The sequence below is a fragment of the Salmo salar genome, chromosome ssa05 (assembly GCF_905237065.1).
Source record: "Salmo salar chromosome ssa05, Ssal_v3.1, whole genome shotgun sequence".
Taxonomy (NCBI): Eukaryota; Metazoa; Chordata; class Actinopteri; order Salmoniformes; family Salmonidae; genus Salmo; species Salmo salar.
In genome coordinates this window covers 81,015,240-81,040,650 of record NC_059446.1, presented here as the reverse complement: position 1 = coordinate 81,040,650, position 25,411 = coordinate 81,015,240, and the positions used below count along the sequence as shown (strand labels likewise).

The window sequence follows — 25,411 nt, the reverse complement described above, 5'->3', positions numbered from 1 at the left end:
TCCACCTCCCATACCACCGGCGCCACTAGACAGGACGCAGGGAGTATGGGAGCGGGATCAATGGTCCTCTCCTCGGTGTCATAGAGACGCGACAGTGCGTCGGCCTTCCGGTTCCGAGAACCCGGAATGTATGAAAGGGTGAACTGAAACCTAGTAAAGAACATAGCCCACCTGGCTTGACGAGGATTCAGTCTCCTCGCTGCCCGGATGTACTCCAGGTTACGGTGGTCGGTCCAGATGAGAAAAGGGTGACGTGCCACCTCAAGCCAATGTCTCCACACTGTCAAAGCCTTGACCACAGCTAACAACTCCCTGTCCCCCACATCGTAGTTGCGCTCCGCCGGGCTTAGCTTCCTAGAAAAGAAAGCGCAGGGGCGGAGCTTCAGAGGAGCGCCCGAACGCTGTGACAGAACTGCTCCTACCCCAGCTCCGGACGCGTCCACCTCCACCACGAATGGCAAAGAGGGATCCGGATGCGCCAGCACCGGAGTGTCAGTAAACAGAACCTTCAGATGACGGAAGGCCCTGTCCGCCCACGCCGACCACCGCAGCCGCACCGGACCCCCCTTCAGCAGTGAGGTAATGGGAGCTGCCACCTGACCAAAACCCCGGATGAACCTCCGGTAATAATTGGCGAACCCCAAAAACCGTTGCACCTCCTTCACCGTGGTAGGGGTAGGCCAATTACGCACAGCCGTAACGCGGTCCCATTCTATCACCACCCCTGTGGTGGAAATGCAATATCCTAGGAAAGAGACGGCTCGTTTGGAGAACTCACATTTCTCAGCCTTGACGTATAGGTTATGCTCCAGCAGCCGCCCAAGCACTCTGCGCACCAAAGCCACATGCTCGGCACGGGTGGCGGAGTAGATCAAGATGTCATCGATGTACACCACCACCCCCTGTCCGAGCATGTCTCGGAGAACCTCGTCCACAAAGGATTGGAAGACAGCGGGAGCATTTTTTAACCCATACGGCATGACGAGGTACTCATAATGGCTGATGTGGTACTAAATGCGGTTTTCCACTCGTCTCCCCCTCAGATACGCACCAGATTATACGCACTCCTGAGATCTAGTTTGGTGAAGAAGTGCGCCCCGTGGAATGACTCCACTGCCGTAGCAATGAGAGGTAGTGTGTAACTGAACCCCACTGTGATGGAATTTAGACCTCTATAGTCAATGCACGGGCGCAGGCCTCCCCCCTTCTTCTTCACAAAAAAGAAACTCGAGGAGACGGGTGATTTAGATGGCCGTATGTATCCCTGTCTCAAGGACTCCGTGACGTATGTCTCCATAGCCACCGTCTCCTCCTGAGACAGAGGATACACACTACTCCTAGGAAGGACCGCGTCAGCTTGGAGATTTATCGCACAATCCCCCTGTCGATGGGGTGGTAATTGAGTCGCCTTCGTTTTACTGAAGGCAATAGCCAAATCGGCATATTCAGAAGGAATGTGCACGGTAGAGACTTGGTCTGGACTCTCCACCGTGGTTGCACCGATGGAAACTCCTACACACCTACCTGAGCACTCCCTTGACCACCCCTTAAGAACCCTCTGTCTCCACAAAATCTGAGGGTTGTGAGTGGCTAGCCAGGGGAGTCCCAGTACCACCGGAAACGCCGGGGAGTCGATGAGGTATAGGCTGATACGTTCCACATGACCCCCACGTCGTCATAACCAGTGGCACAGTAACCTCCCCCCACTTGGCCGGACCCTAGCGGTCGACTATCTAGGGCGTGCACAGGGAAGGGGTGGTCCAGCTGAACCAGGGGAATCCCTAACATATTAGCGACCCCACGGTCCATAAAACTCCCAGCTGCACCTGAATCGACTAGTGCCTTATACTGGGAGTGAGGGGAAAATCGGGAAAACAAACAGAAGTGTACATGTGGTCGACAGGGGGCTCTGGGTGTGTCTGGTGCTGACTCACCTGGGGGGTTGATGTAGTGCTCTGCCTGCCCTCTGGACTCCTGGGGGACCCCTCCAGCACCGGTCCGCAGTGTGTCCTCTGCGTCCACAGTGGGTGCAGGAGAGGCCCCCCCTCCGGTCTTCTCGGAGCAGCTCCTCCTATCTCCATGGGCAGTGGAGCAGGAGGGCTGGGAGGTGGAATGAACAGACCCCGACTAGAACGTCCCCGGGTAGCCAGTAGGTGGTCCAGCCTGATGGATAAATCCACCAGCTGGTCGAGGGTGATGGCGTGGTCCCTACAAGCCAGCTCCCGACGGACATCCTCATTTAGACTGCAGCGATAGTGATCCATCAGGGCCCGCTCATTCCACCCCGATCCCGCGGCGAGAGTCCGGAACTCCAAGGCGAAGTCCTGAGCGCTCCTCGTCCCCTGTCTCAAATGAAACAGTCTCTCACCCGCCGCCTTGCCCTCCGGGGGATGATCGAATACCGCCCGGAAGCGACGGGTGAACTCCAGGTAGTCGTCCCGAGCCGAGTCTGGGCCCTCCCAAACCGCGTTGGCCCATTCCAGGGCTCTACCCGTAAGACAGGAGACAAGGACGCTCACTTTCTCCTCATCGGAGGGAGAGGTGCGGACGGTCGCCAGGTACAGTTCGATTTGGAGTAAGAACCCCTTACACCCAGCGGCCGTCCCATCAAATTCCCTCGGTGGCGTAATCCGAATCCCACTCGAGCGCACTTCAGGGGGTGTCGGTAGGGGCGCCAGCTGAGCCACTGGAGCTGGTCTGGGGGAGGAGGTACCTCTCTCCCAGCTCTCCAGTCGGGTCAGTACTTGGTCTATCGCCGAGCCTAGGCGGTGGAGGAGGCTGGCGTGCTGCGACACCTGCTCAGCTACTGAAGTTGCTTCGGGTCCTGCTGACTCCATAATAATTGGTGGTGCGGGATTCTGTCACGGGTACTTAGGGCAGGAGGAAGGAGTAGAGTCAAATGCAGGAGATATCGTCCAGTAGCTCAAAGTTTATTCACACCCACACACTAGGTGATCAAAAGGCACTGGGAGTGCACAATACCCAAAAGGGAAACAGGTAATCCACAAAGGGAAAATCACGCACGGGGCGCAGCCCGGCGAGAAAATAAATCCTCCAATATAAAAACGATAGAGAAGAAACGGCCACAGCGTAAACCCGCTGACAAACAAACAATCCCGCACAACACACAACCCCAAAGGAACAAACTAAATACCCCCCCACTACTGACAGAAATGACAACAGGTGCGGACCTAGACAGACAAAACACAATGAACACAGAAACACAGATCGGCGGCAGCTAGTAGACCGGCGACGACGACCGGCGAGCGACGCCCGGCCGAGGAGGGGCACCATTTTCTGTGGATACTGTGACACTGTGCCTAATGCCTGTACAGAGCTGGGTAAAAAAACAGATCTGGATAAAAAAAAACAAAGCTGAGTATAAAAAAACAGAATTGGATAAAAAACAGAGCTGGATATAAAACAGAGCTGGGTAAAAAAACGGAACTGGGTAAAAAAACAGAGCTGGATTAAAACAGAGCTGGTGTCACGTCCTGACCAGCAGAGGGAGTAGTTGTTTAGTATTTTTGGTCAAGACGTGGCAGAAGTACTGTGTTGTATGTGTTTTTCTGGTATTTCTGTTTCTATGTTGGTCTGTGTGGCTCCCGATCAGGGACAGCTGGTTATCGTTGTTCCTGATTGGGAGTCATATATTAGGAGTGTGTTTGTCACCTGGTTTTTGTGGGTTGTTTTATTTCGCACTGCTACGTATAGTTATAGCCTGTGAAACTGTCTCCTGTCTTTCTAGTTTATTGTTTTTCCGTGTGCATCAAACTTATTAAAATGATGTGGAACACGCAACCCGCTGCGTATTGGTCTGACAGTGATTTCTCCTTATCGTCAGATGACGAAGTTTGTGACAGAACAACCCACAAAACCAAGACCAAGCAGCGGAGAAAGGGGCGGCAGGTTCAGGATATGGACTATCGTGAGAGATGGAGTTGGGAACAGATTCTGGCCGGAGAGGGCCCGTGGAGGAAGGCTGGTGAGGACCCGGGAACACACATCTGGCGAGGAAGCCGGAGAGGAACCCCCAATAATTTTTTTGGGGGGGGCACACGGGTAGTTTGGCTAGGCCAAGGAAGAGCCATAAGCCAGCTACCCGTGAGTATGTGGAGGAGCGTATGGAGTGGAGGGCGCCGTGTTTTGCTGAGGTACGCACAATCTCGTCCATACGCACGCACAGGCCGGTGCGCGCTATTCCAGCCCCTCGCAGATGCCGTGCTAGAGTGGGCATCCAGCCTGGTAGAAGGATGCCTGCGCAGCGCGTCTGGTCGCCGGTACACCTCCTCAGACCAGGCTACCCTACGGCCGCTCTACGCACGGTAACCATCAAGCCCCTGCACAGCCCAGTTCGCCCTGTACCAGCACCCCGCTCGTGCAGGGCTGCTAGTTCCATCCATCCAGGACGGTTGTGCAGGAGGTGCGGTCAAGGCCACCTGTGCGCCTCCATGGCCCAGTCTTTCCGGTTCCTGCCTCTCGTGCTGACCCGGAAGTGAGTACCTCCAGTCTGGCACGACCAGTACCAGCACCACAGATTAACCTTCCCATGGGTCAGCCTAGTCCTAGTCAGCCTGTTCCCGCTCCTCGCACTAGCCATGGGGTGCATGGTTTAAAACTGGCAGTTCCAGCACCACGCATTAGGCTTAAAGTGCATAATAGTAGTTCCTCTCGGCCCGTTCCTGCTTCCCGCACTAGCCCTAGGGTGTGTGTCTTCAGCCTGGTACCTCCTCTACCAGCCCCACGCATCAGGCGTCCAGTGCATCAGCCCAGCCTCGAGAATCCGGCAACAGTGTGCATTCCAGAGTATCCGGCACCAGTGTGCAGTCCAGAGTATCCGGCACCAGTGTGCAGTCCAGAGTATCCGGCACCAGTGTGCAGTCCAGAGTATCCGGCAACAGTGTCCAGTCCGGAACCGAGGGAGTCTGCCTGCGACCCGGAACCGAGGGAGTCTGCCTGCGACCCGGAACCGAGGGAGTCTGCCTGCGACCCGGAACCGGGGGAGTCTGCCTGCGACCCGGAACCGGGGGAGTCTGCCTGCGACCCGGAACCGGGGGAGTCTGCCTGCGACCCGGAACCGGGGGAGTCTGCCTACGACCCGGAACCGGGGGAGTCTGCCTGCGACCCGGAACCGAAGGAGTCTGCCTGCGACCCGGAACCGAGGGAGTCTGTCAGCGATCCGGAACCAAGGGAGTCTGTATGGGATCCGGAACTGAATAAGTGTTTGATTAACCTCTCTGGGCTAGGTGGGACGAAATCGTCCCACCTACGCAACAGCCAGTGTAATCCCGTGGCGCGATATTCAAATACCTTAGAAATGCTATTACTTCAATTTCTCAAACATATGACTATTTTACACCATTTTAACCTGTTGGGGTAGGGGGCAGTATTGACACGGCCGGATAAAAAACGTACCCGATTTAATCTGGTTACTACTCCTGCCCAGTAACTAGAATATGCATATAATTATTGGCTTTGGATAGAAAACACCCTAAAGTTTCTAAAACTGTTTGAATGGTGTCGGTGAGTATAACAGAACTCATATGGCAGGCAAAAACCTGAGAGGATTCTATATGGGAAGTGGCCTGTCTGACAAGTTGTTGTTCATCTTGGCTCTTTTTATTGAAGACTGAGGATCTTTGCTCTAACGTGACACTTCCTACGGCTCCCATAGGCTCTCAGAGCCCGGGAAAAAGCTGAACGATATCGAGGCAGCCTCTGGCTGAAACACGTTATCGCTTTTGGCAAGTGGCCGATCAGAGTACTATGGACTTAGGCGCGTGCCCGAGTCGACCCCATGCTTATTTTCTTTCGTCTGTTTACCTAAATGCAGATTCCCGGTCGGAATATTATCGCTAGTTTACAAGAAAAATGGCATAAAAATGGATTTTAATCTAACCACACTGTCCGATTTCAAAAAGGCTTTACAACGAAAGCAAAACATTAGATTATGTCAGCAGAGTACCCAGCCAGAAATAATCAGACACCCATTTTTCAAAATGGCATATAATGTCACATAAACCCAAACCACAGCTAAATGTAGCACTAACCTTTGATGATCTTCATCAGATGACAACCCTAGGACATTATGTTATACAATACATGCGTGTTTTGTTCAATCAAGTTCATATTTATATCAAAAACCAGCTTTTTACATTAGCATGTGATGTTCAGAACTAGCATACCCACCGCAAACTTACGGTGAATTTACTAAATTACTCACGATAAACGTTCACAAAATACATAACAATTATTTTAAGAATTATAGATACAGAACTCCTTTATGCAATCGCGGTGTCAGATTTTAAAATAGCTTTTCGGCGAAAGCACATTTTGCAATATTCTGAGTACCTATGTATATTCTGAGTACCCGGCCATCACGGCTAGCTATTTTGACACCCACCAAGTTTGGGACAACCTAAAGTCAGAATTACAGTTAGAAAAATTGGATTACCTTTGCTGTTCTTCTTCAGAATGCACTCCCAGGACTTCTACTTCAACAAATTGTCAGACAGGGCACTTCCTGTATGGAATCTTCTCAGGTTTTGGCCTGCCATATGAGTTCTGTTATACTCACAGACACCATTAAAACAGTTTTAGAAACTTTAGAGTGTTTTCTATCCGAATCTACTAATTATATGCATATTCTAGTTTCTGGGCAGGAGTAGTAAACAGATTAAATCGGGTACGTTTTTTATCCGGCCGGGAAAATACTGTCCCCTATCCCAAACAGGTTTTAAACAGCATGATCATTATACAGATACACCTTGTGCTGGGGACAATAAAATCTCAAGTTTTGAGGGACCATGCAATTGGCATGCTATATGCAGGAATGTCCACCAGAGCTTATTTCCAGATAATGTAATGTTAATTTCTCTACCTCTCCAACGTTGTTTTTAGATCGTTTGGCAGTGCGTCGAACCGGACTCACAACCTCAGACCACATGAATGACATTGTGTGGGCGAGTGGTTTGCTGATGTAAATGTTGTGAACAGAGTGAACGACATTCATTCGCAAACTTCACCTCATGTTCCAGCATGATAATGCACGGCCCCATGTCGCAAGGATCTGTACACAATTCCTGGTGTCCCAGTTCTTCCATGGCCTGCATACTCACCAGACATGTCACCCACAGAGCATGTTTGGAATGCCACAGATCAACATGCATGACAACGTGTTCCAGTTCCCGCCAAAATCCTGCATCTCCGCGAAGCCATAGAAAAGAAGTGCGACAACATTCCACAGTCAACAGCCTGATCAACTCTGTCAAGGTGTCTGTGACCAACAGATGTATATCTGTATTCCCAGTCATGTGAAATCCATAGATTAGGGCCTAATTTATTTATTTCAATTGATTTATTTCCTTATATGAAGTGTAAGTCAGTAAAATCTTTGTAATTGTTTCATGATTCATTTTATAGTAAGTTAATAAAGGTGTTCTTTGTCATGCTCTTTCCATCTAGAGCTGATGGAATGTTCAGCAGGTATAAATGCAGTTCTTGGAGGAAGCAGTAGACAAGAAGGACCTGGCAGAGATAGAGAGAGATAGGAAGCTTTCACAGGTTTTCACACACATCTCAAGATAGCACTGTGGGTAACTACACAACTAACAAAATAGAAAATGTGCACATGTATTTAATAAATAATACTTGTGTGGGAAATGTTATAAAGTTAATACTCATTATCTCTTAGTACTTGGGTACAAACATTTCGGCCCTATTGCCTTCACATTTCAATTCAATTATCTGACATTATTTTTAACGTGACAGTAGCTTAGCACTACAAGAGTGATTGTAGTAAACAAGAGTAGGTTTAACCTTTTAAAGCCATTTTAAAACATTTCACATTCAAGAATGGTTTGTTGATTGTTACGTCACATTTCACAATTCAATAAAGTGTATTTTCTTTCCCCCCCCTAGGGGTGATTGACCTGACAGGTAAAATACCTGACTTGTTTTTAAGAACTATGAAAAACATTATTAACAAACTTATTTCAAGTTTTACCTTTTGAAGTGAAATGAAATGATGTGGAAAAAACATTGATTCAACCAGTGTGTGCCCAATTGGTAGTTATTGAGATAAATTCACATTCTTCCCCAGCTAAAATAAAATAGATAACTCAACCTACATACACAAAAGCAATTGTGTTTTACATTGACATTTTATTTTTATCAATAAGGTCCTACATTACATATTTGTATTACTATCAAATCAAATCAAATGTTATTGGTAACATACACATGGTTAGCAGATATTAATGCGAGTGTAGCAAAATGCTTGTGCTTCTAGTTCCCACCATGCAGTAATATCTAACAAGAAATCTAACAATATGTTAATTGAACTATCACATTTTACAGATAGGTAGTAACAAGTGCCTCCGGGTATTTCACTTAGTAATGTGTATGTAAACTTTTATTTATTTTCTCACTTTGTAACTTCTACGGACATTTATCTGGTTAATCTGCAAAAAATGAAATCATATTGTTTTCCTGTAGTAACATGTACAGGTTGCCAGTGATTTAATGAAGATGTGAGTATTGTAACAGATTAAGAAAACGTCGGACAATAATGGAGACAAAATTTAGGGAATCTCATCTGCACATCTAGAATTAAATTGAAATACATGTACTGAAACAAATGTTCTACAATAAAATACTGTAGGTATTTGAGCAAACCAATGAACTAACCATCCTGTTAATGACCAGATCCACTTGTCTTTTTCAGAGTGTTAATGTTTGAAGGGAAGGAGTTCCTCTTGGTGTAATAAAACAACTGAAGATTGGGAGACTGATTTTGAGCGATTTTTGTACACATTCATACAATTTTGGTACATTCTTTTAATTGTTTGGTTGTTAGATTGTATATGTTTTTCATCTCTATTTCAGATCATTTGTTACAATTCAAAAGAACACAATTAGTATTTTTCAAATCAAATCAAATTTTATTTGTCACATACACATGGTTAGCAGATGTTAATGCGAGTGTAGCGAAATGCTTGTGCTTCTAGTTCCGACAATGCAGTAATATCCAACGAGTAATCTAACCTAACAATTTCACAACAATTACCTTATACACACAAGTGTCAACGAATGAATAAGAATATGTACATAAAAAAAATATATGAATGAGTGATGGTATAGAACGGCATAGGCAAGATGCAGTTGATGGTATAGAGTACAGTATATACATATGAGATGAGTAATGTAGGGTATGTAAATGTTATATGAAGTGGCATTGTTTGAAGTGGCTAGTGATATATTTATTACATACATTTTTACATTATTAAAGTGGCTGGAGTTGAGTCAGTATGTTGGCAGCAGCCACTCAATGTTAGTGATGGCTGTTTAACAGTCTGATGGCCTTGAGATAGAAGCTGTTTTTCAGTCTCTCGGTCCCTGCTTTGCTGCACCTGTACTGACCTCGCCTTCTGGATGTTAGCGGGGTGAACAGGCAGTGGCTCGGGTGATTGTTGTCCTTGATGATCTTTTTGGCCCTCCTGTGACATCGGGTGGTGTAGGTGTCCTGGAGGGCAGGTAGTTTGCCTCCGGTGATGCGTTGTGCAGAACTCACTACCCTCTGGAGAGCCTTATGGTTGTGGGCGGAGCAGTTGCCGTACCAGGCGGTGATACAGCCCGACAGGATGCTCTCGATTGTGCATCTCTAAAAGTTTGTGTGTTTTTGGTGACAAGCCAAATTTCTTCAGCCTCCTGAGGTTGAAGAGGCGCTGCTGCGCCTTCTTCACCACGCTGTCTGTGTGGTTGGACCATTTCAGTTTGTCCATGATGTGTATGCCAAGGAACTTAAAACCTTCTACCCTCTCCACTACTGTCCAATCGATGTGGATAGGGGGTGCTCCCTCTGCTGTTTCCTGAAGTCCACGATCATCGCCTTTGTTTTGTTGACGTTGAGTGTGAGGTTATTTTCCTGGCACCACACTCCGAGGGCCCTCACCTCCTCCCTGTAGGCCGTCTCATCATTGTTGGTAATCAAGCCTACCATTGTAGTGTGGTCTGCAAACTTGATGATTTAGTTGGAGGCGTGCATGGCCACGCAGTCGTGGGTGAACAGGGAGTACAGGAGAGGGCTGAGAACGTACCCTTGTGGGGCCCCAGTGTTGAGGATCAGCGGGGTGGAGATGTTGTTACCTACCCTCACCACCTGGGGACGGCCAGTCAGGAAGTACAGGACCCAGTTGCACAGGGGCGGGGTTGAGACCCAGGGTCTCGAGCTTGATGACGAGTTTGGAGCGTACTATGGTGTTAACTGCTGAGCTGTAGTCGATGAACAGCATTCTCACATAGGTATTCCTCTTGTCCAGATGGGTTAGGGGCAGTATGTAGTGTGATTGCGGTTGCGTCGTCTGTGGACCTATTGGGGCGGCAAGCAAATTGGAGTGGGTCTAGGGTGTCAGGTAGGGTGGAGGTGATATGGTCCCTGACTAGTCTCTCAAAGCACTTCATTATGACGGAAGTGAGTGCTACTGGGCAGTAGTCATTTAGCTCAGTTACCTTAGCTTTCTTGGGAACAGGAACAATGGTGGCCCTCTTGAAGCATGTGGGGACAGCAGACTGGGATAAGGATTGATTTAATATGTCCGTAAACACACCAGCCAGCTGGTCTGCGCATGCTCTGAGGATGCGGCTGGGGATGCCGTCAGGGCCTGCAGCCTTGCGAGGGGTTGACATGTTTAAATGTTTTGCTCACGTCGGCTGCAGTGAAGGAGAGCCCGCAGGTTTTGGTAGCAGGCCGTGTCAGTGGCACTGTATTGTCCTCAAAGCGAGCAAAGAAGTTGTTTAGTCTGTCTGGGAGCAAGACATCCTGGTCCGCGACGAGGCTGGTTTTTCTCTTATAGTCCGTGATTGACTGTAGACCCTGCCACATACCTCTCCTGTCTGAGCCGTTGAATTGCGACTCTACTTTGTCTCTATACTGACGCTTAGCTTGTTTAATTGCCTTGCGGAGGGTATAGCTACACTGTTTGTATTCGGTCATGTTTCTGGTCACCTTGCCCTGATTAAAAGCACTGGTTCTCGCTTTCAGTTTTGCGCGAATGCTGCCATCAATCCACGGTTTCTGGTTGGGGAATGTTTTAATAGACGCTGTGGGTACAACATCACCGATGCACTTGGTAATAAACCCACTCACCGACTCAGCGTATTTGTCAATGTAGTTGTTCGCCGCAATGCGGAACATATCCCAGTCCACGTGATCGAAGCAATCTTGAAGAGTGGAATCCGATTGGTCGGACCAGTGTTGAACAGACCTGAGTGCGGGAGCTTCCTGTTTTAGTTTCTGTCTATAGGCTGGAAGCAACAAAATGGAGTCGTGGTCAGCTTTTCCGAAAGGAGGGCGGGGGAGGGCCTTATGCGTCACGGAAGTTAGAATAGCAATGATCTAGGGTTTTTTGCCAGCCCTGGTAGCGCAATCGATATGCTGATAGAATTTAGGGAGCCTTGTTTTCAGATTAGCCTTGTTAAAATCCCCAGCTACAATAAAAGCAGCCTCAGTATACGTGGTTTCCAGTTTACATAGAGTCAAATGAAGTTCGTTTCAGGGCCATCGATGTGTCTGCTTAGGGGGGATATATGCGGCTGTGATTATAATCGAAGAGAATTCTCTAGGTAGATAATGCGGTCGGCATTTGATTGTGAGGAATTCTAAGTCGGGTGAACAGAAGGACTTGAGTTCCTGTATGTTGTTATGATCACACCACGTCTCGCTAATCATAAGTCATACACCCCCGCCCTTCTTCTTACCAGAAAGATGCTTGTTTCCTTCTAGTATTTCCTTGGTACTCCCTCCCAAAGTAGCCTCGACCAATTAGAAAACAATGTCTGACTTCTCTATAGTGACTGACTAAAGGTGTTCTTTGTCATGCTCCTTCCATCTAGAGCTGATGGAATGTTCAGCAGGTATAAATGCAGTTCTAAGAGGAAGCAGTAGACTAGAAGGACCTTGCAGAGACAGAGATAACAAGCTTTCACAGGTTTTCACACACATCTCAAGATAGCACTGTGGGTAACTACACAACTAACTAAATAGAAAACTTGTATTCAATGCATGATACTGGTGTGGGAAATATTATGAAGTTAATACTCATTATCTCTTGGTACTTGGGCACAAACATGTTGGCCCTTTTGCCTCTAAATTTAGATTCAATGATCTGACATTATTTTGAATGTGACAGTAGCTTAGCACTACAATAGTGATTGTAGTAAACAAGATTAGGTTCAACTTTTTTAGAGCTGTTTTATAACATTTCACATTCAAGAATGGTTTGTTGTTTGTTACGTCACAATTCAAAAGGTTATTTTCTTTTCCCTCCTAGGAAACACTGGTTGACCTGACAGGTAAAAGGACTTAGTTGTTTTGACAAACTACTATGAAAAACATTATTAACTACATTATTTCAAGTTTTACCATTTAAAGTGAAATGGAGTGAGAGTGAAACTGACTGAAATTAAAGGTCTTAAGTAATGATGCCTCCCTTTTGCAGAATGTTCTCAATCCTGGTTGTCACAGTGTTCTTGGCTAGCTGCTTGGCAATGCGTGAGTAATTAAAAAACAATTCTGAATTATAATGATAAAATAGCTTTTGTGCTTTCACCATGTCAAGTGTCAGTTGTGCAGAGGTGAGTAAAATAACGTACTTTACTCTGAAAAATAATCAGCCAATAAATCCCACTCCCTCCCACTTACGTCCAAATGGACACTGGGGGGGAGTGGGCTCCGCACGTAACGCCCGCTCGATGTCCGCGTCAACCTCCCATACAACCGGTGCCAACAGGCAAGAAGCAGGAATTATGGGAGTGGGATCCGTGGACCGCTCCTCTGTGTCATATATCCGAGACAGTGTGTCTGCCTTGGCGTTCTGGGAACCTGGTCTGTAGGATAGAGTGAACACAAAACGGGTGAAAAACATGGCCCACCTTGCCTGGCGAGGATTCATTCTCCTCGCTGGCCCAGATGTACTCCAGATTGCGGTGGTGTCATGACGTTGGCCTGTGAGAAAGGTTTATGGGTTTACCCCCCATAAATACCTTTCTCCCTTCCCCTCTCTCTCTGACCCTACTGAAGGACATTTGAATAGCCTTTGTTAACCTCTCTTGGGCAGGTGGGACGCCACCCACGGTTCACACTTTTCAACAGCCAGTGAAAAATCAGAGCACCAAATTAAAAACCACAAAATGTCATAATTCAAAGTTTTCAAACAAAGGACTATTTTACACCATTTTAAAGGTACACGTCTCCTTAATGTAACCACATTGTCCGATTTCAAAAAGGCTTTATGGCGAAAGCATAAAGTTAGATTATGTTAGGACAGTTCCAACACAAGAAAAAGCACACAGCCATTTTCCTAGCAAGGACAGGCATCACAAAAAACAGAAAACCAGCTAAAATTATGCACTAACCTTTGACGATCTTCATCAGATGACACTCCAAGGACCTCATGTTAGACAATACATGCATTTTTTGTTTGATAAAGTTCATATTTATATCCATAAACTCCATTTTACATTGGTGCGTGATGTTCAGAAAATATTTTGCCTCCAATACTGCCGGTGGAGCAGCACAACAATTTACAAAAATACTCACCATAAACGTTGATAAAATATTAAACTGTTATTCAAAGAATTATAGATGAACATCTCCTTTATGCAAACGCTGTGACAGATTTCAAAAAAGCTTCACGGGGAAAGCACACTTTGCAATAATCTGAGTACTGTGCTCAGAAAAATACACTAGGCAATACAGATACCCGCCATTTTGGAGTCATCTAAAATCATAAATAGCATTAGAAATATTCACTTACCTTTGATGATCTTCATCAGAAGGCACTTCCAGGAATCCCAGGTCCACAATAAATGTTGCTTTGTTCGATAAAGTCCATAATTTATGTCCAAATAGGTCCTTGTTGTTAGCGCATTCAGTAAGCTACTCCAAGTGTAGGAAGCGCGCGGAAAATGTCACGACGAAAAGTAAAAAATGTTCTATTTACGTTCGTTCAAACATGTCAAACGTTGTATAGCATCAATCTTTAGGGCCTTTATCACTTAGAACTTCAATAATATTCCAACCGGACGATTCCATTGTCTTGAAAAACATTTTGGAACACAGCTAACTCTCACGTGAATGCGCGCCAATGAACGCCAGTACCTTCCTGAGTCAACAACTTCCAACTTCCTCTGTTCGCTCTCTGTTCATCATAGACGCCTCAACCAACTTTCTAAAGACTGTTGACATGTAGTGGAAGCCTTAGGAAGTGCAAAATGAACCCTAAGTCACTGAGTGTTCGATAGGCAATGACTTGAAAGGACTACAAGCACTAGAATTCTCCCTTCCTGGTTAGATTTTTCTCAAGTTTTTGCCTGCCATATGAGTTCTGTTATACTCACAGACATCATAGAAACTTCAGAGTGTTTTCTATCCAAATCTACTAATAATATGCATATTCTCGTTCCTGGGCCCGAGTAGTAGGCCGTTTAATTTGGGTACGTTTTTCATCCGGCCGTGAAAATACTGCCCCCTACCCTAGAGAGGTTAAATATAGAGAGTCTGGGAACATCAAACAAGTGGGGGGGGGGAAGGAACCATATTTACCAGGTACTTAATGAGTATGAATGTCAGTTCGGTTGTCATCTGAGACATTATGACTGATGACAGGACGACATAAACTGTACCTGGGAAAGTCTACACATTTTAGTTATCAGATTCACATGGAATTGTTGTGCAATTTAAATGTTTGATATTGAAACTGTTTGTTAGGAGATTAAATGTAATTTTAGCTTCCAAATGAGAGAATTGGGATTTCATAAGGAAAGAGCCCTGACCAATCAGTGGCCCGCCCCTGTGAAGAGACAGGGGTTATAAACGATGAAACACACCCTTCTACCCCTCGCCACTATATAAGTCAGTGACGAAATGTAACCAAGTCTGTTCCGGGTACGTGCGGTCTGCAGCCTCTGCGTTAAAAGGACAAACATGTCAAGTACAGAACTAAGCCAACCTCAGCGTGAGTTTTGGTTGCGAATGGTATGAACTTTGAACCCTTATTCACTACAGAAGTGATACTTAGCAGCGGCCGCTGTAGACGTGGGCTAGGAAAGGACAGACGACGTATCCAGTCTAACACACAACGAAGATACTACAACGTATCCGTTTTACCACCAGTGATATTCTTCCGAGGACAGGAAGATCTCTGTTGGCCAACACGGCCAGCATCTACGACCAACCTACCAAAGCGCAGCTCAGAGTAAATATTTATTGCATTTTCCTTTTCCAAATGGGCGGTAATTTAGAATGCATACGATAATGTATTTACGATAGCATAGCTGCTTTCTTGGTTACTCAATCTTCCCGCTCTTTCATTCAAGCCCAAACCCCTTTCTTTGTGTAACAAGCCGCCATGCCGGTTTAGCCCACTAGGGCACATTCTCCCTATCATTTCCTTGTAACCATATCTGTATTGTTATGCATTTCTGTGAATTACTTATATTAGTAAATAAACGATTTTAAGACAATTGATGTATGGATGACTCATAGTGAAAACTGGGTTCGTGCAGATAACCAACAATTTACAACGTTTGGAATGAGACTGACGTGAGGTAAATAACACATCATTAATCAGAAGACTCAGATCAGATAGTATGATATCTGAAAGTTATATTAGGAAAATTATAACTTTGTAATCTGAATATTTTCCTTGATGCCCCGACCTCCTAGTTAATTACATTTACACGATTAATCAGTTTAATCGCGTAATAATAATCACAGAGAGTTATTTGATAAACATGTCTTCCGTTTTAATGATCCCAAAGACACGACAGTGGTCAGTCCAAATGAGAAAATGGTGTTTAGCCCCCTCAAGAAAATGCCTCCACGCTTTCAGAGCCCCGACAACAGCCAACAGCTCCTGGTCCCCCACATCATAGTTTTGCTCCGCTGGGCTGAGCTTCTTCGAAAAGAACGCACAGGGGTGCAGTTTTAGGTGGCGTACCCGAGCGCTGAGACAGCACAGCTCCTATCCCAGCCTCGGACGCGTCCACCTCTACTATGAACGCTAAGGAGTGATCAGGATGAGCCAACACAGGAGCCGAGGTAAACAGAGCCTTCAGGTGACCAAAAGCCCTGTCCGCCCCAGCTGACCACTGCAGTCGCACCGGTCCCCCTTTCAGCAAAGAGGTAATGGGAGCCACTACCTGACCAAAGCCCCGTATAAACTTCCAGTAGTAGTTGGCAAACCCTAAGAACCGCTGCACCTCCTTTACCGTGGTTGGAGTCGGTCAATTACGCACGGCTGAAATGCAGTCATTCTTCATCTCCATCGCTGACTCGGACAGGCGATACCCTAGGAAGGAGACGGACTGTTGGAAGAACAGACATTTCGCAGCCTTAACGTACAGGTCATGTTCCAACAGTCGACCAAGCACCTTGCGCACCAGAGACACATGCTCGGCGCGTGTAGCGGAGTATATTAGAATGTCATCTATATACACCACTACACCCTGCCCGTGCAGGTCCCTGAAAAATCTTGTCTACAAAGGATTGGAAGACGGATGGAGCATTTATCAACCCGTACGGCATGACGAGGTACTCATAGTGCACAGAGGTGGTACTAAATGCCGTCTTGCACTCATCCCCCTCCCGGATACGAACCAGGTTGTAAGCACTCCTGAGATCCAATTTGGTGAAGAAGCGCGCCCCATGCAATGACTCAGTCACACTGGCTATGAGAGGCAGAGGGTAAATATACTTCACCATGATCTTATTTAAACCTCTATAGTCAATGCACAGGCGTAAACCTCCATCCTTCTTCTTCACAAAAAAGAAACTTGAGGAGGCAGGTGAAGTGGAAGGCCAAATGTATCCCTGTCCCAGAGATTCGGTGACATGTTTCCATAGCCGCCGTCTCCTCCTGTGACAGAGGATAACATGACTCCTGGGAAGTGCTGCATCTACCAGGAGATTTATCACACAATCCCTCCGTCGATGGGGTGGTAGTTGAGTCGCCCCAAATCAGCATATTCAGGGGGATGTGCATGGTGGAGACCTGGTTTGGACTCTCCACCGTAGTTGCACCTATGGAAACACCTATACACCTCCCCTGAACACTGACGTGACCATACCTTGCGAGCCCTCTGTTGCCACGAGTCATGATGGGCCAACCAGGGAAACCCCAACACCACAGGAAACGCAGGAGAATCTATCAGGAAGAGACTAATTCTCTCCTCATGACCCTCCTGCATTATCATACATAGTGGAGTTGTGACCTCCCTAATCAGACCCGACCCTAAAGGATGACTATCTAAGGAATGTACAGGGAAGGGCACATCAACAGGAACAATAGGGATCCCTAATCTACGAACAAATGAACGGTCAATAAAGTTCCCAGCTGCGCCTGAATCTACTAGCGCCTTATGCTGGGAATGCGGGGAAAACTCAGGAAATTCTATAGATATATACATGTGCGCAAAAGGAAGCTCTGGGTGAGTTGGGTGCATACTCACCTGGGATGATACACCAGTGCCCTGCCTGCTGCCTCGACTTCCTGGGAACCTCTCCAGCACCGACCAGCAGTGTGTCCTCTGCGGCCACAGGTAGTGCAGGAGGCGCTGGGGGATGGAATGGACGGACCCCGATCCGGACGTCCGCGGGTGGCCAACAGGTTATCCAGCCGGATGCATAAATCCACCAGATGGTCGGGGGTAAGGGTGGTGTCCCTGCAGGCCAGCTCCCGATGAACGTCCTCACGTAGTCTACATCGGTAATGGTCAATCAGGGCCCTCTCATTCCATCCTGCGCTGGCAGCCAGGGTCCTGAAGTCCAGTGCGAATTCCTGTGTGCTCCTCATCCCCTGTCTGAGATGGAACAAGCGTTCCCCCGCTGCTCTCCCCTCAGGTGGATGATCGAAGACCGCCCGGAAGCGACGGGTGAAATCCTCATAGCGGACCAACGTTGCTTCTATACTTCCCCATTCCGCGTTGGCCCACTCAAGCGCCTTCCCGACAGACAGGAGATGAGGGTGGACACGCTCTAGTATCCCGAGGGAGCCGGGTGGATGGTCGCCAGGTAGGGCTCCAACTGGAGCAGGAACCCCTGGCACCCGGCAGCCGTCCCATCATAAGCGCTCGGGAGCGAGAGCCGAATCCCACTGGGTCCAGGTGACGGAGGGGTGGACAGCGGTGTGGGTTGTGGTGTGGGTTGGAGTGAAGTTGATGGGGATGTGGGAAAAACCCCTTTTTCCCATTGCTCCATGGTGAGCAGCACGCAATCCATGGCTGTGCCAAGATGTTGGAGCATCATCGCGTGCTGCTGGACGGGTTCCTCCACTGGTACCGGAGGACTGGGTGCACCTGCTGACTCCATAAAAAAAGGTGCGTGATTCTGTCAAGTGTCAGTTGTGCAGAGGTGAGGACGGAGTCAGGCGCAGGACACAAAACTGAGTAAAATAACGTACTTTACTCGGAAAAAGAATCAGCCAATAAATCCACGCAGGGATAACAAACCCTAACACAAAAACCAGGAAACAATCACGCACAAAACATAATGAGAACCAGAGGGTTAAATAGGGAAATAATAGTAATGTGATGGGAACCAGGTGTGAACAATCAAGACATAACAAATGGAAAAAGAAACGTGGATCGGTGGCAGCTAGAAAAATAGAATTATTAATATAGTAAACATATTTCCCATGTTATTTTAGCCATCAAAGATCCGTACTCGTATTCCTCTGCGGTGGGTCAAGGAGGTGGCACCCCATTTGCTTCCTACGGTGAGGGACACATCACAGGAGTCAGAGTGTGGGAGACCAACAACAACTACTACTACTACTACTACTACTACTACTACAACAGCATCGCCTACATCAGCGGGTGAGCAGACCCTGACCCATGAACAGACACCACTGACTCAGTCCAACTACACTACCCAACAGACACCACTGACTCAGTCAAACTACACTACCCAACAGACACACTTTCTTTTTTTCTTTCTTTCTTTCTTTCTTTCTTTCTTTCTTTCTTTCTTTCTTTCTTTCTTTCTTTCTTTCTTTCTTTCTTTCTTTATTTATTTAATTGTTGTGTAAATTACATATTCAGTACATGACCAGACAATATTGTTATCTTATCTAACCCAGAGTACAATGTAAAGTGTCATTCCTTGATATTCTCTGACGCTACATGCTCTCTCGGTCTGAATGTGCCTTATCAAAACACAACCAACGTGAAAAGCTTCCTCTGTTTTAGGTTCCAGCTGAGATACGGCTCCACCTGGTCCCCTGTGTTTGGTCGTGAAGGGGGTGAAAAGCAGGAGATGGAGCTGTTTAATGATGAGGCCATCGTCGAGGTGTCTGGGAAGTACAACCCAGCAGACTACATCTGCTACCTGGTGTTAACCACCAACATGGGGCGCACTCTGTCAGCCGGCCAGCCTAGCCAAGTCTCCTTCAACTTCTACCCAGCCAACATGGGAAATGAGCTGAGGCTGCTCAGCGGTCGCTTCAACGGTGCCGGGATCACCTCCATCGGAGCCCACTGGGGATTGGTGTACATGGAACGGGCTGGAAACAGTACTCTGGATACAGCACTGGAAACAGTAACTCCTACTTACTCCTAAAAAGTATGTCTTGCTCTTTGGGATGGTATCCCGGATACAGATTAAGCCTAGTCCTGGACTAGTTACTTTCAATGGAGATTCTCCATTCAACATGCTTTTTAGTCCAGGAGTGACTTAATCTGGGTCCAGGAAACTGACCCTATATGTTTGGACGGATGATTGACATAGATGCTGACAGAACTGTTTTTCATATCACTATCTGATGGGTGCTTCATGAGAATTGAAACTGAATGAATTTGAATGTTTCAAATATTTTGGAAGAATTTTTAAAGTGATCCCTCACTTGAAGCAGTACAAGAATACTTCTAAACATTCAAATTCATTCAGTGTAAATTCTCATGAAGCACCCATCAGATAGGAATATTACAGCAGTCCTGTCAGCGTCGGTCACAGACCACATGCGTTGTTACACATCATTTGAGGTTATCACAATTTATCACAATAAATAAAAGAATCATATGGAATTTAAAGGATTAATTATGTCTTTGATTAATTGAACAATCAAATATTATGGGGAGATAATAGCGTCTCAGGGTACTTCACCTTCACTATTTTATACACGCTGCATTTGTTATTTGTTGTTCCTTTTCTGCTACATCTGCTTATGGACATTTTAATAAAAAGCATATCTTTAATCATTATATTTCATTGTGTTCCTTTTGATAGGATCAAATCAAATCAAATGTATTTATAAAGCCCTTCTTACATCAGCTGATTTCTCAAAGTACAGTACAGAAACCCAGCCTAAAACCCCAAACAGCAAGCAATGCAGGTGTAGAAGCACGGTGGCTAGGAAAAACTCCCTAGAAAGGCCAGAACCTAGGAAGAAACCTAGAGAGGATCCCGGCTATGAGGGGTGGCCAGTCCTCTTCTGGCTTTGCCGGGTGGAGATTAGACGTTCAAATGTTCATAGATGACCAACAGGGTCAAATAATAATAATTACAGTGGTTGTCGAGGGTGCAACAGATCAGCACCTCAGGAGTAAATGTCAGTTGGCTTTTCATAGCCGATCATTCAGAGTATCTCTACCGCTCCTGCTGTCTCTAGAGAGTTGAAAACGCAGGTCTGGGGCAAGTAGCACATCGAGAGAGAGAGAGAGAGAGAGAGAAAAAATACTTATTCACACAGGATAAGACAGGATACTTATGTGTCCCCCGACACATAAACTACTGCTGCATAAATACTGGAGGCTGAGACAGGAGGGGTCGGGAGACACTGTGGCCCCATCCGACAATACCCCCAGACAGGGCCAAACAGGCAGGATATAACCCCACCCACTTTGCCAAAGCACAGCCCTCACACCACTAGAGGGATATCTTCAACCACCAACTTACCATCCTGAGACAAGGCTGAGTATAGCCCACAAAGATCTCTGCCACGGCACAACCCAAGAGGAGGCGCCAACCCAGACAGGAAGATCACGTCAGTGACTCAAGCCACTCAAGTGACGCACCCCTCCTAGGGACGGCATGAAAGAGCACCAGTAAGCCAGTGACTCAGCCCCTGTAATAGGGTTAGAGGCAGAGAATCCCAGTGGAGAGAGGGGAACCGGACAGGCTCGTTGCTCCAGTGCCTTTCCGTTCACCTTCACACTCCTGGTCCATTCCATAAAAATGGAGCTCTATAGGAGAAAGCCCTGCCTCCAGCTGTTTGCTTAGAAATTCTCGGGACAATAAGGAGTCCTGCGTCTTGTGACCGTAGCGTACGTGTAGGTATGTTCGCTGTGGCTCAGTTGGTAGAGCATGGTGTTTGCAACGCCAGCATGGTGTGTGCAACGCCAGGGTTGTGGGTTCGATTCCCACTGGGGGCCAGTACAATTTATTTTTTTTATTCATGAAATGGTATGAAATGTATGTATTCACTACTGTAAGTCGCTCTGGATAAGAGTGTCTGCTAAATGACTAAAATGTTAATGTACGGCAGGACCAAATCGGAAAGATAGGTAGGAGCAAGCCCATGTAATGCTTTGTAGGTTGGCAGTAAAACCTTGAAACCAGCCCTTGCCTTAACAGGAAACCAGTGTAGAGAGGCTAGCACTGGAGTAATATGATCAGAAAATACATACAGTAGTGACCAGAGCGGACAATAAGCTAATCTGTCATTTTAACAAACCCTACCTCAATGGTGTCAATAAGTAATGAAGGAGAAAAAAATCCATAGTTACATATCGGGATATTATTTTTCGACGATATATCGTGTCGTATCGCATCAACAATATCACACAATTATTGTTGTGCTAGTTGGCTGTCCCTGCACTAAAACTCCTTCATAGACTGTTCATCATTTTCATTTAAAATAGGAAGCACATTTTTTTATGGCAATTTTATTTCCATTACTTTCTCATGCTTTCTATTCTCTCTGCCAGACACATATAGTGAGCAATATATTTGGAACATCGAATCACAATAAAATTACTGTGTAAAATCGTAATACATGTAGAATTGTGAGAATCATAATACATATCATATCAGCACCTAAGTATTGTGATAACATCGTATCGTGAGGTCCCTGGCAATTCCCAGCGCTACTATCCAACACAACGATAATGTCTGGAACGTACAGATGAAGTCAGAAGTTTACATACACCTTAGCCAACTACATTTAAACTCAGTTTTTTCACAATTCCTGACATTTAATTCTAGTAAAAATTCCCTGTCTTAGGTCAGTTAGGATCACCACTTTATTTTAAGAATGTGAAATGTCATTGATTTTAGCTTTTATTTCTTTCATCACATTCCCAGTGGGTCAGAAGTTTACATACACTCAATTAGTATTTGGTAGCATTGCCTTTAAATTGTTTAACTTGGGTCAAACGTTTTGGGTAGCCTTCCACAAGCTTCCCACAATAAGTTGGGTGAATTTTGGCCCATTCCTCCTGACAGAGCTGGTGTAACTGACTCAGGTTTGTAGGCCTCCTTGCTCGCACACACTTTTTCAATTCTGCCCACAAATTTTCTATAGGATTGAGGTCAGGGCTTTGTGATGGCCACTCCAATACCTTGACTTTGTTGTCCTTAAGCCATTTTGCCACAACTTTGGAAGTATGCTTGGGATCATTGTCCATTTGGAAGACCCATTTGAGACCAAGCTTTAACTTCCTGACTGATGTCTTGAGATGTTGCTTCAATATATCACATAATTTTCTGTCCTCATGATTCCATCTATTTTGTGAAGTGCACCAGTCCCTCCTGCAGAAAAGCACCCCCTCAACATGATGCTGCCACCCCCGTGCTTCACGGTTGTTATGGTGTTCTTCGACTTGCAAGCCTCCCCCTTTTTTCTCCAAATATAACAATGGTCATTATGGCCACACAGTTCTATTTTTGTTTAATCAGACCAGAGGACATTTCTCCAAAAAGTACAATCTTTGTCCCTATGTGCAGTTGCAAACCGTAGTCTGGCTTTTTTATGGCGGTTTTGGAGCAGTGGCTTCTTCCTTGCTGAGCGGCCTTTCAGGTTATGTCGATATAGGACTCGTTTTAGTGTGGATATAGATACTTCTGTACCTGTTTCCTCCAGCATCTTCACAAGGTCCTTTGCTGTTTCTGGGATTGATTTGCACTTTTCTCACCAAAGTATTTTAATCTCTAGGAGACAGAACGCGTCTCCTTCCTGAGCAGTATGACGGCTGCGTGGTCCCATTGTGTTTATACTTGCCAACTATTGTTTGTACAGATGAACATGGTACCTTCATGTGTTTGGAAATTGCTCCCAAGGATGAACCAGACTTGTGGGGGTCTACATTTTTTTTCTGAGGCCTAACCTGATTTCTTTTGATTTTCCCATGATGTCAAGCAAAGTGGCTCTGAGTTTGAAGGTAGGCCTTGACATACATCCACAGGTACACCTCCAATTGATTCAAATTATGTCAATTAGCCTATCAGAAGCTTCTAAAGACATTACATCATTTTCTAGAATTTTACAAGCTGTTTAAAGGCACAGTCAACTTAGTGTATGTAAACCTATGACCCACTGGAATTGTGATACAGTGAATTTAAATAATCTGTCTGTAAACAATTGTTGGGAAAATTACTTGTGTCATGCACAAAATAGATGTCCTAACCGACTTGCCAAAACTATTGTTTGTTAATAAGAAATTTGTGGAGTGGTTGAAAAACGAGTTTTAATTAATGACTCCAACCTAAGTTTATGTAAACTTCCGACTTCAACTGTATATCTGCCATACCCATTCATAACATCAAAATGTTGTCTATTAAGTCTGCTCTCCTTCTAGCCTGACATTGCATGACAAGCTGCATAATGTTTTAGTTAAAGCTACAGTCTGGGATTTGGGAAGCTGTTCAATGTTCAGCTGTATACCAAAACAAGTGGTGGGGAGGGACACCACTTTGTGGCGAATCACAGACTGTGTGGATGGTCTAGATTAGACAGTTTGATAGATGGGGCTTATACAGTATATGAATGTTTCAACAGTCAAAGTTGCTTAACTAGTGTCGTGTCTTTGGCATCATTAAAACTGAAGACATACTTATCAAATTACTCTGTAATTATTATTACACGATTAACCTCTTGGCGTTCCCCTAGGATAGGGGACGCTAAAGCGATTTTTGAAAAAAATTCGTGCCCATTTTAAACGGCTTCCTACTCAAACTCAGAAGCTAGGATATGCATATAATTAATACTTGTGGATAGAAAACACCCTAAAGTTTCTAAAACTGTTTGAATGGTGTCTGTGAGTATAACAGAACTCATATGGCAGTCAAAACCCCGAGACAGATCGAAACAGGAAGTGGAATTCTGAATTGCGAACTGAAATTCATCACGTTGCCTATTAATCACACCGTGAGCTATGGTTCATTGACCACTTCCTATTGCTTCCACTAGATGTCCCCAGTCGAAACAAAGTGGTTTGAGTCTCCTACTGTCAAAACTGAATGAATGAGACGCTGTGGAACGTGGTCACACGGAGAGGGCCATCACCATTATGACGCCGACGCCCCTGGTTACCCTCCCCTTTCGAAACGTTTTGAAACACAATGCAATCATCCCCCTCGAATCTTATTGGCTCTCTTGTTGAAAAACGCCCTGAAGATTTATGTTATACAACGTTTGACATGTTTGAACGAACCTAAATGGGAAAAAAATGCATTTTCTCAAAATGGCTGTGCCGTGGTCGACGGAAGTTTTGGAGCAGCCTTCAGACGCGCTAACAAGAACAAGCTCTTGGAACATAAAGGAGTATTTTTTTCGTACGAAAATACATTTGTTGTGGACCTGGGATTCCTGGAAGTGCTTTCTGATGAAGACAACCAAAGGTAAGGGATTATTGACAATAGTATACAAGACTAGATGTGATATGCGATTGTTCCAAGATGGCGCTGACCTGTAATGTTAGCCTTTTTTTTAGAGTATCGCATCCCCTTTCATCGCAAAGTATGATTACCCAGTAAAGTTAATTTTAAATCTGTCATTACAGGTGCTTTCAAGAGATATTCATCTATAAATCTTAGAATGACAATATTACATTTTAAAAATGTTTTCGAATAGTAATTTAGTAAATTGTAGCTCTGTTTCATCGGATGCATTTGAGGGAAAATAGTTAGTCAACGTTACGCACCGATGTAAAATGCTGTTTTTATATATAAATATGAACTTTATCGAACAAAAGAATGCATGTATTGTGTAACATGATGTTCTAGGTGTGTCATCTGATGACGATTGTCAAAGGTTAGTGCTGCATTTAGCTGTTTTTTGGTTATTTGTGATGCATGTGGTTGGTCGGAAAATGGCTATGTGGCTACTTTTACGATATACTCCTAACATAATCTAATGTT

General features: G+C 45.6%; 1 protein-coding gene across 3 annotated transcripts; it reads left to right on the top strand.

Annotated features, from left to right (window-relative positions):
- Positions 1–11,824: 11,824 nt before the first annotated feature.
- On the top strand, positions 11,825–20,250 carry LOC106593591 (zymogen granule membrane protein 16-like). Of its 3 annotated transcripts, none has more exons than XM_045719108.1 (5): positions 11,825–12,019; positions 12,330–12,351; positions 12,498–12,550; positions 18,705–18,873; positions 19,246–20,250. In XM_045719108.1, exons 3-5 carry the CDS (start codon positions 12,499–12,501, stop codon positions 19,613–19,615), a joined length of 591 nt encoding a protein of 196 aa, XP_045575064.1. In that variant the 5' UTR covers positions 11,825–12,019; positions 12,330–12,351; position 12,498; the 3' UTR covers positions 19,616–20,250. The 3 variants fall into 3 exon arrangements, with proteins under 3 accessions (XP_045575064.1, XP_045575065.1, XP_045575063.1); XM_045719109.1 differs by having other exon boundaries at positions 11,863–12,015; XM_045719107.1 differs by lacking the exons at positions 11,825–12,019; positions 12,330–12,351 and having other exon boundaries at positions 12,480–12,550.
- Positions 20,251–25,411: the final 5,161 nt, after the last annotated feature.

Coding starts and splice junctions, on each gene's coding strand:
- LOC106593591 (XM_045719107.1), top strand. CDS start 12,481: ATGCCTCCCTTTTGCAGAATGTTCTCAATCCTGGTTGTCACAGTGTTC. Junction 12,551..18,704: donor GGCTAGCTGCTTGGCAATGC/GTGAGTAATTAA, acceptor ATGTTATTTTAG/CCATCAAAGATCCGTACTCG. Junction 18,874..19,245: donor AGCATCGCCTACATCAGCGG/GTGAGCAGACCC, acceptor CCTCTGTTTTAG/GTTCCAGCTGAGATACGGCT.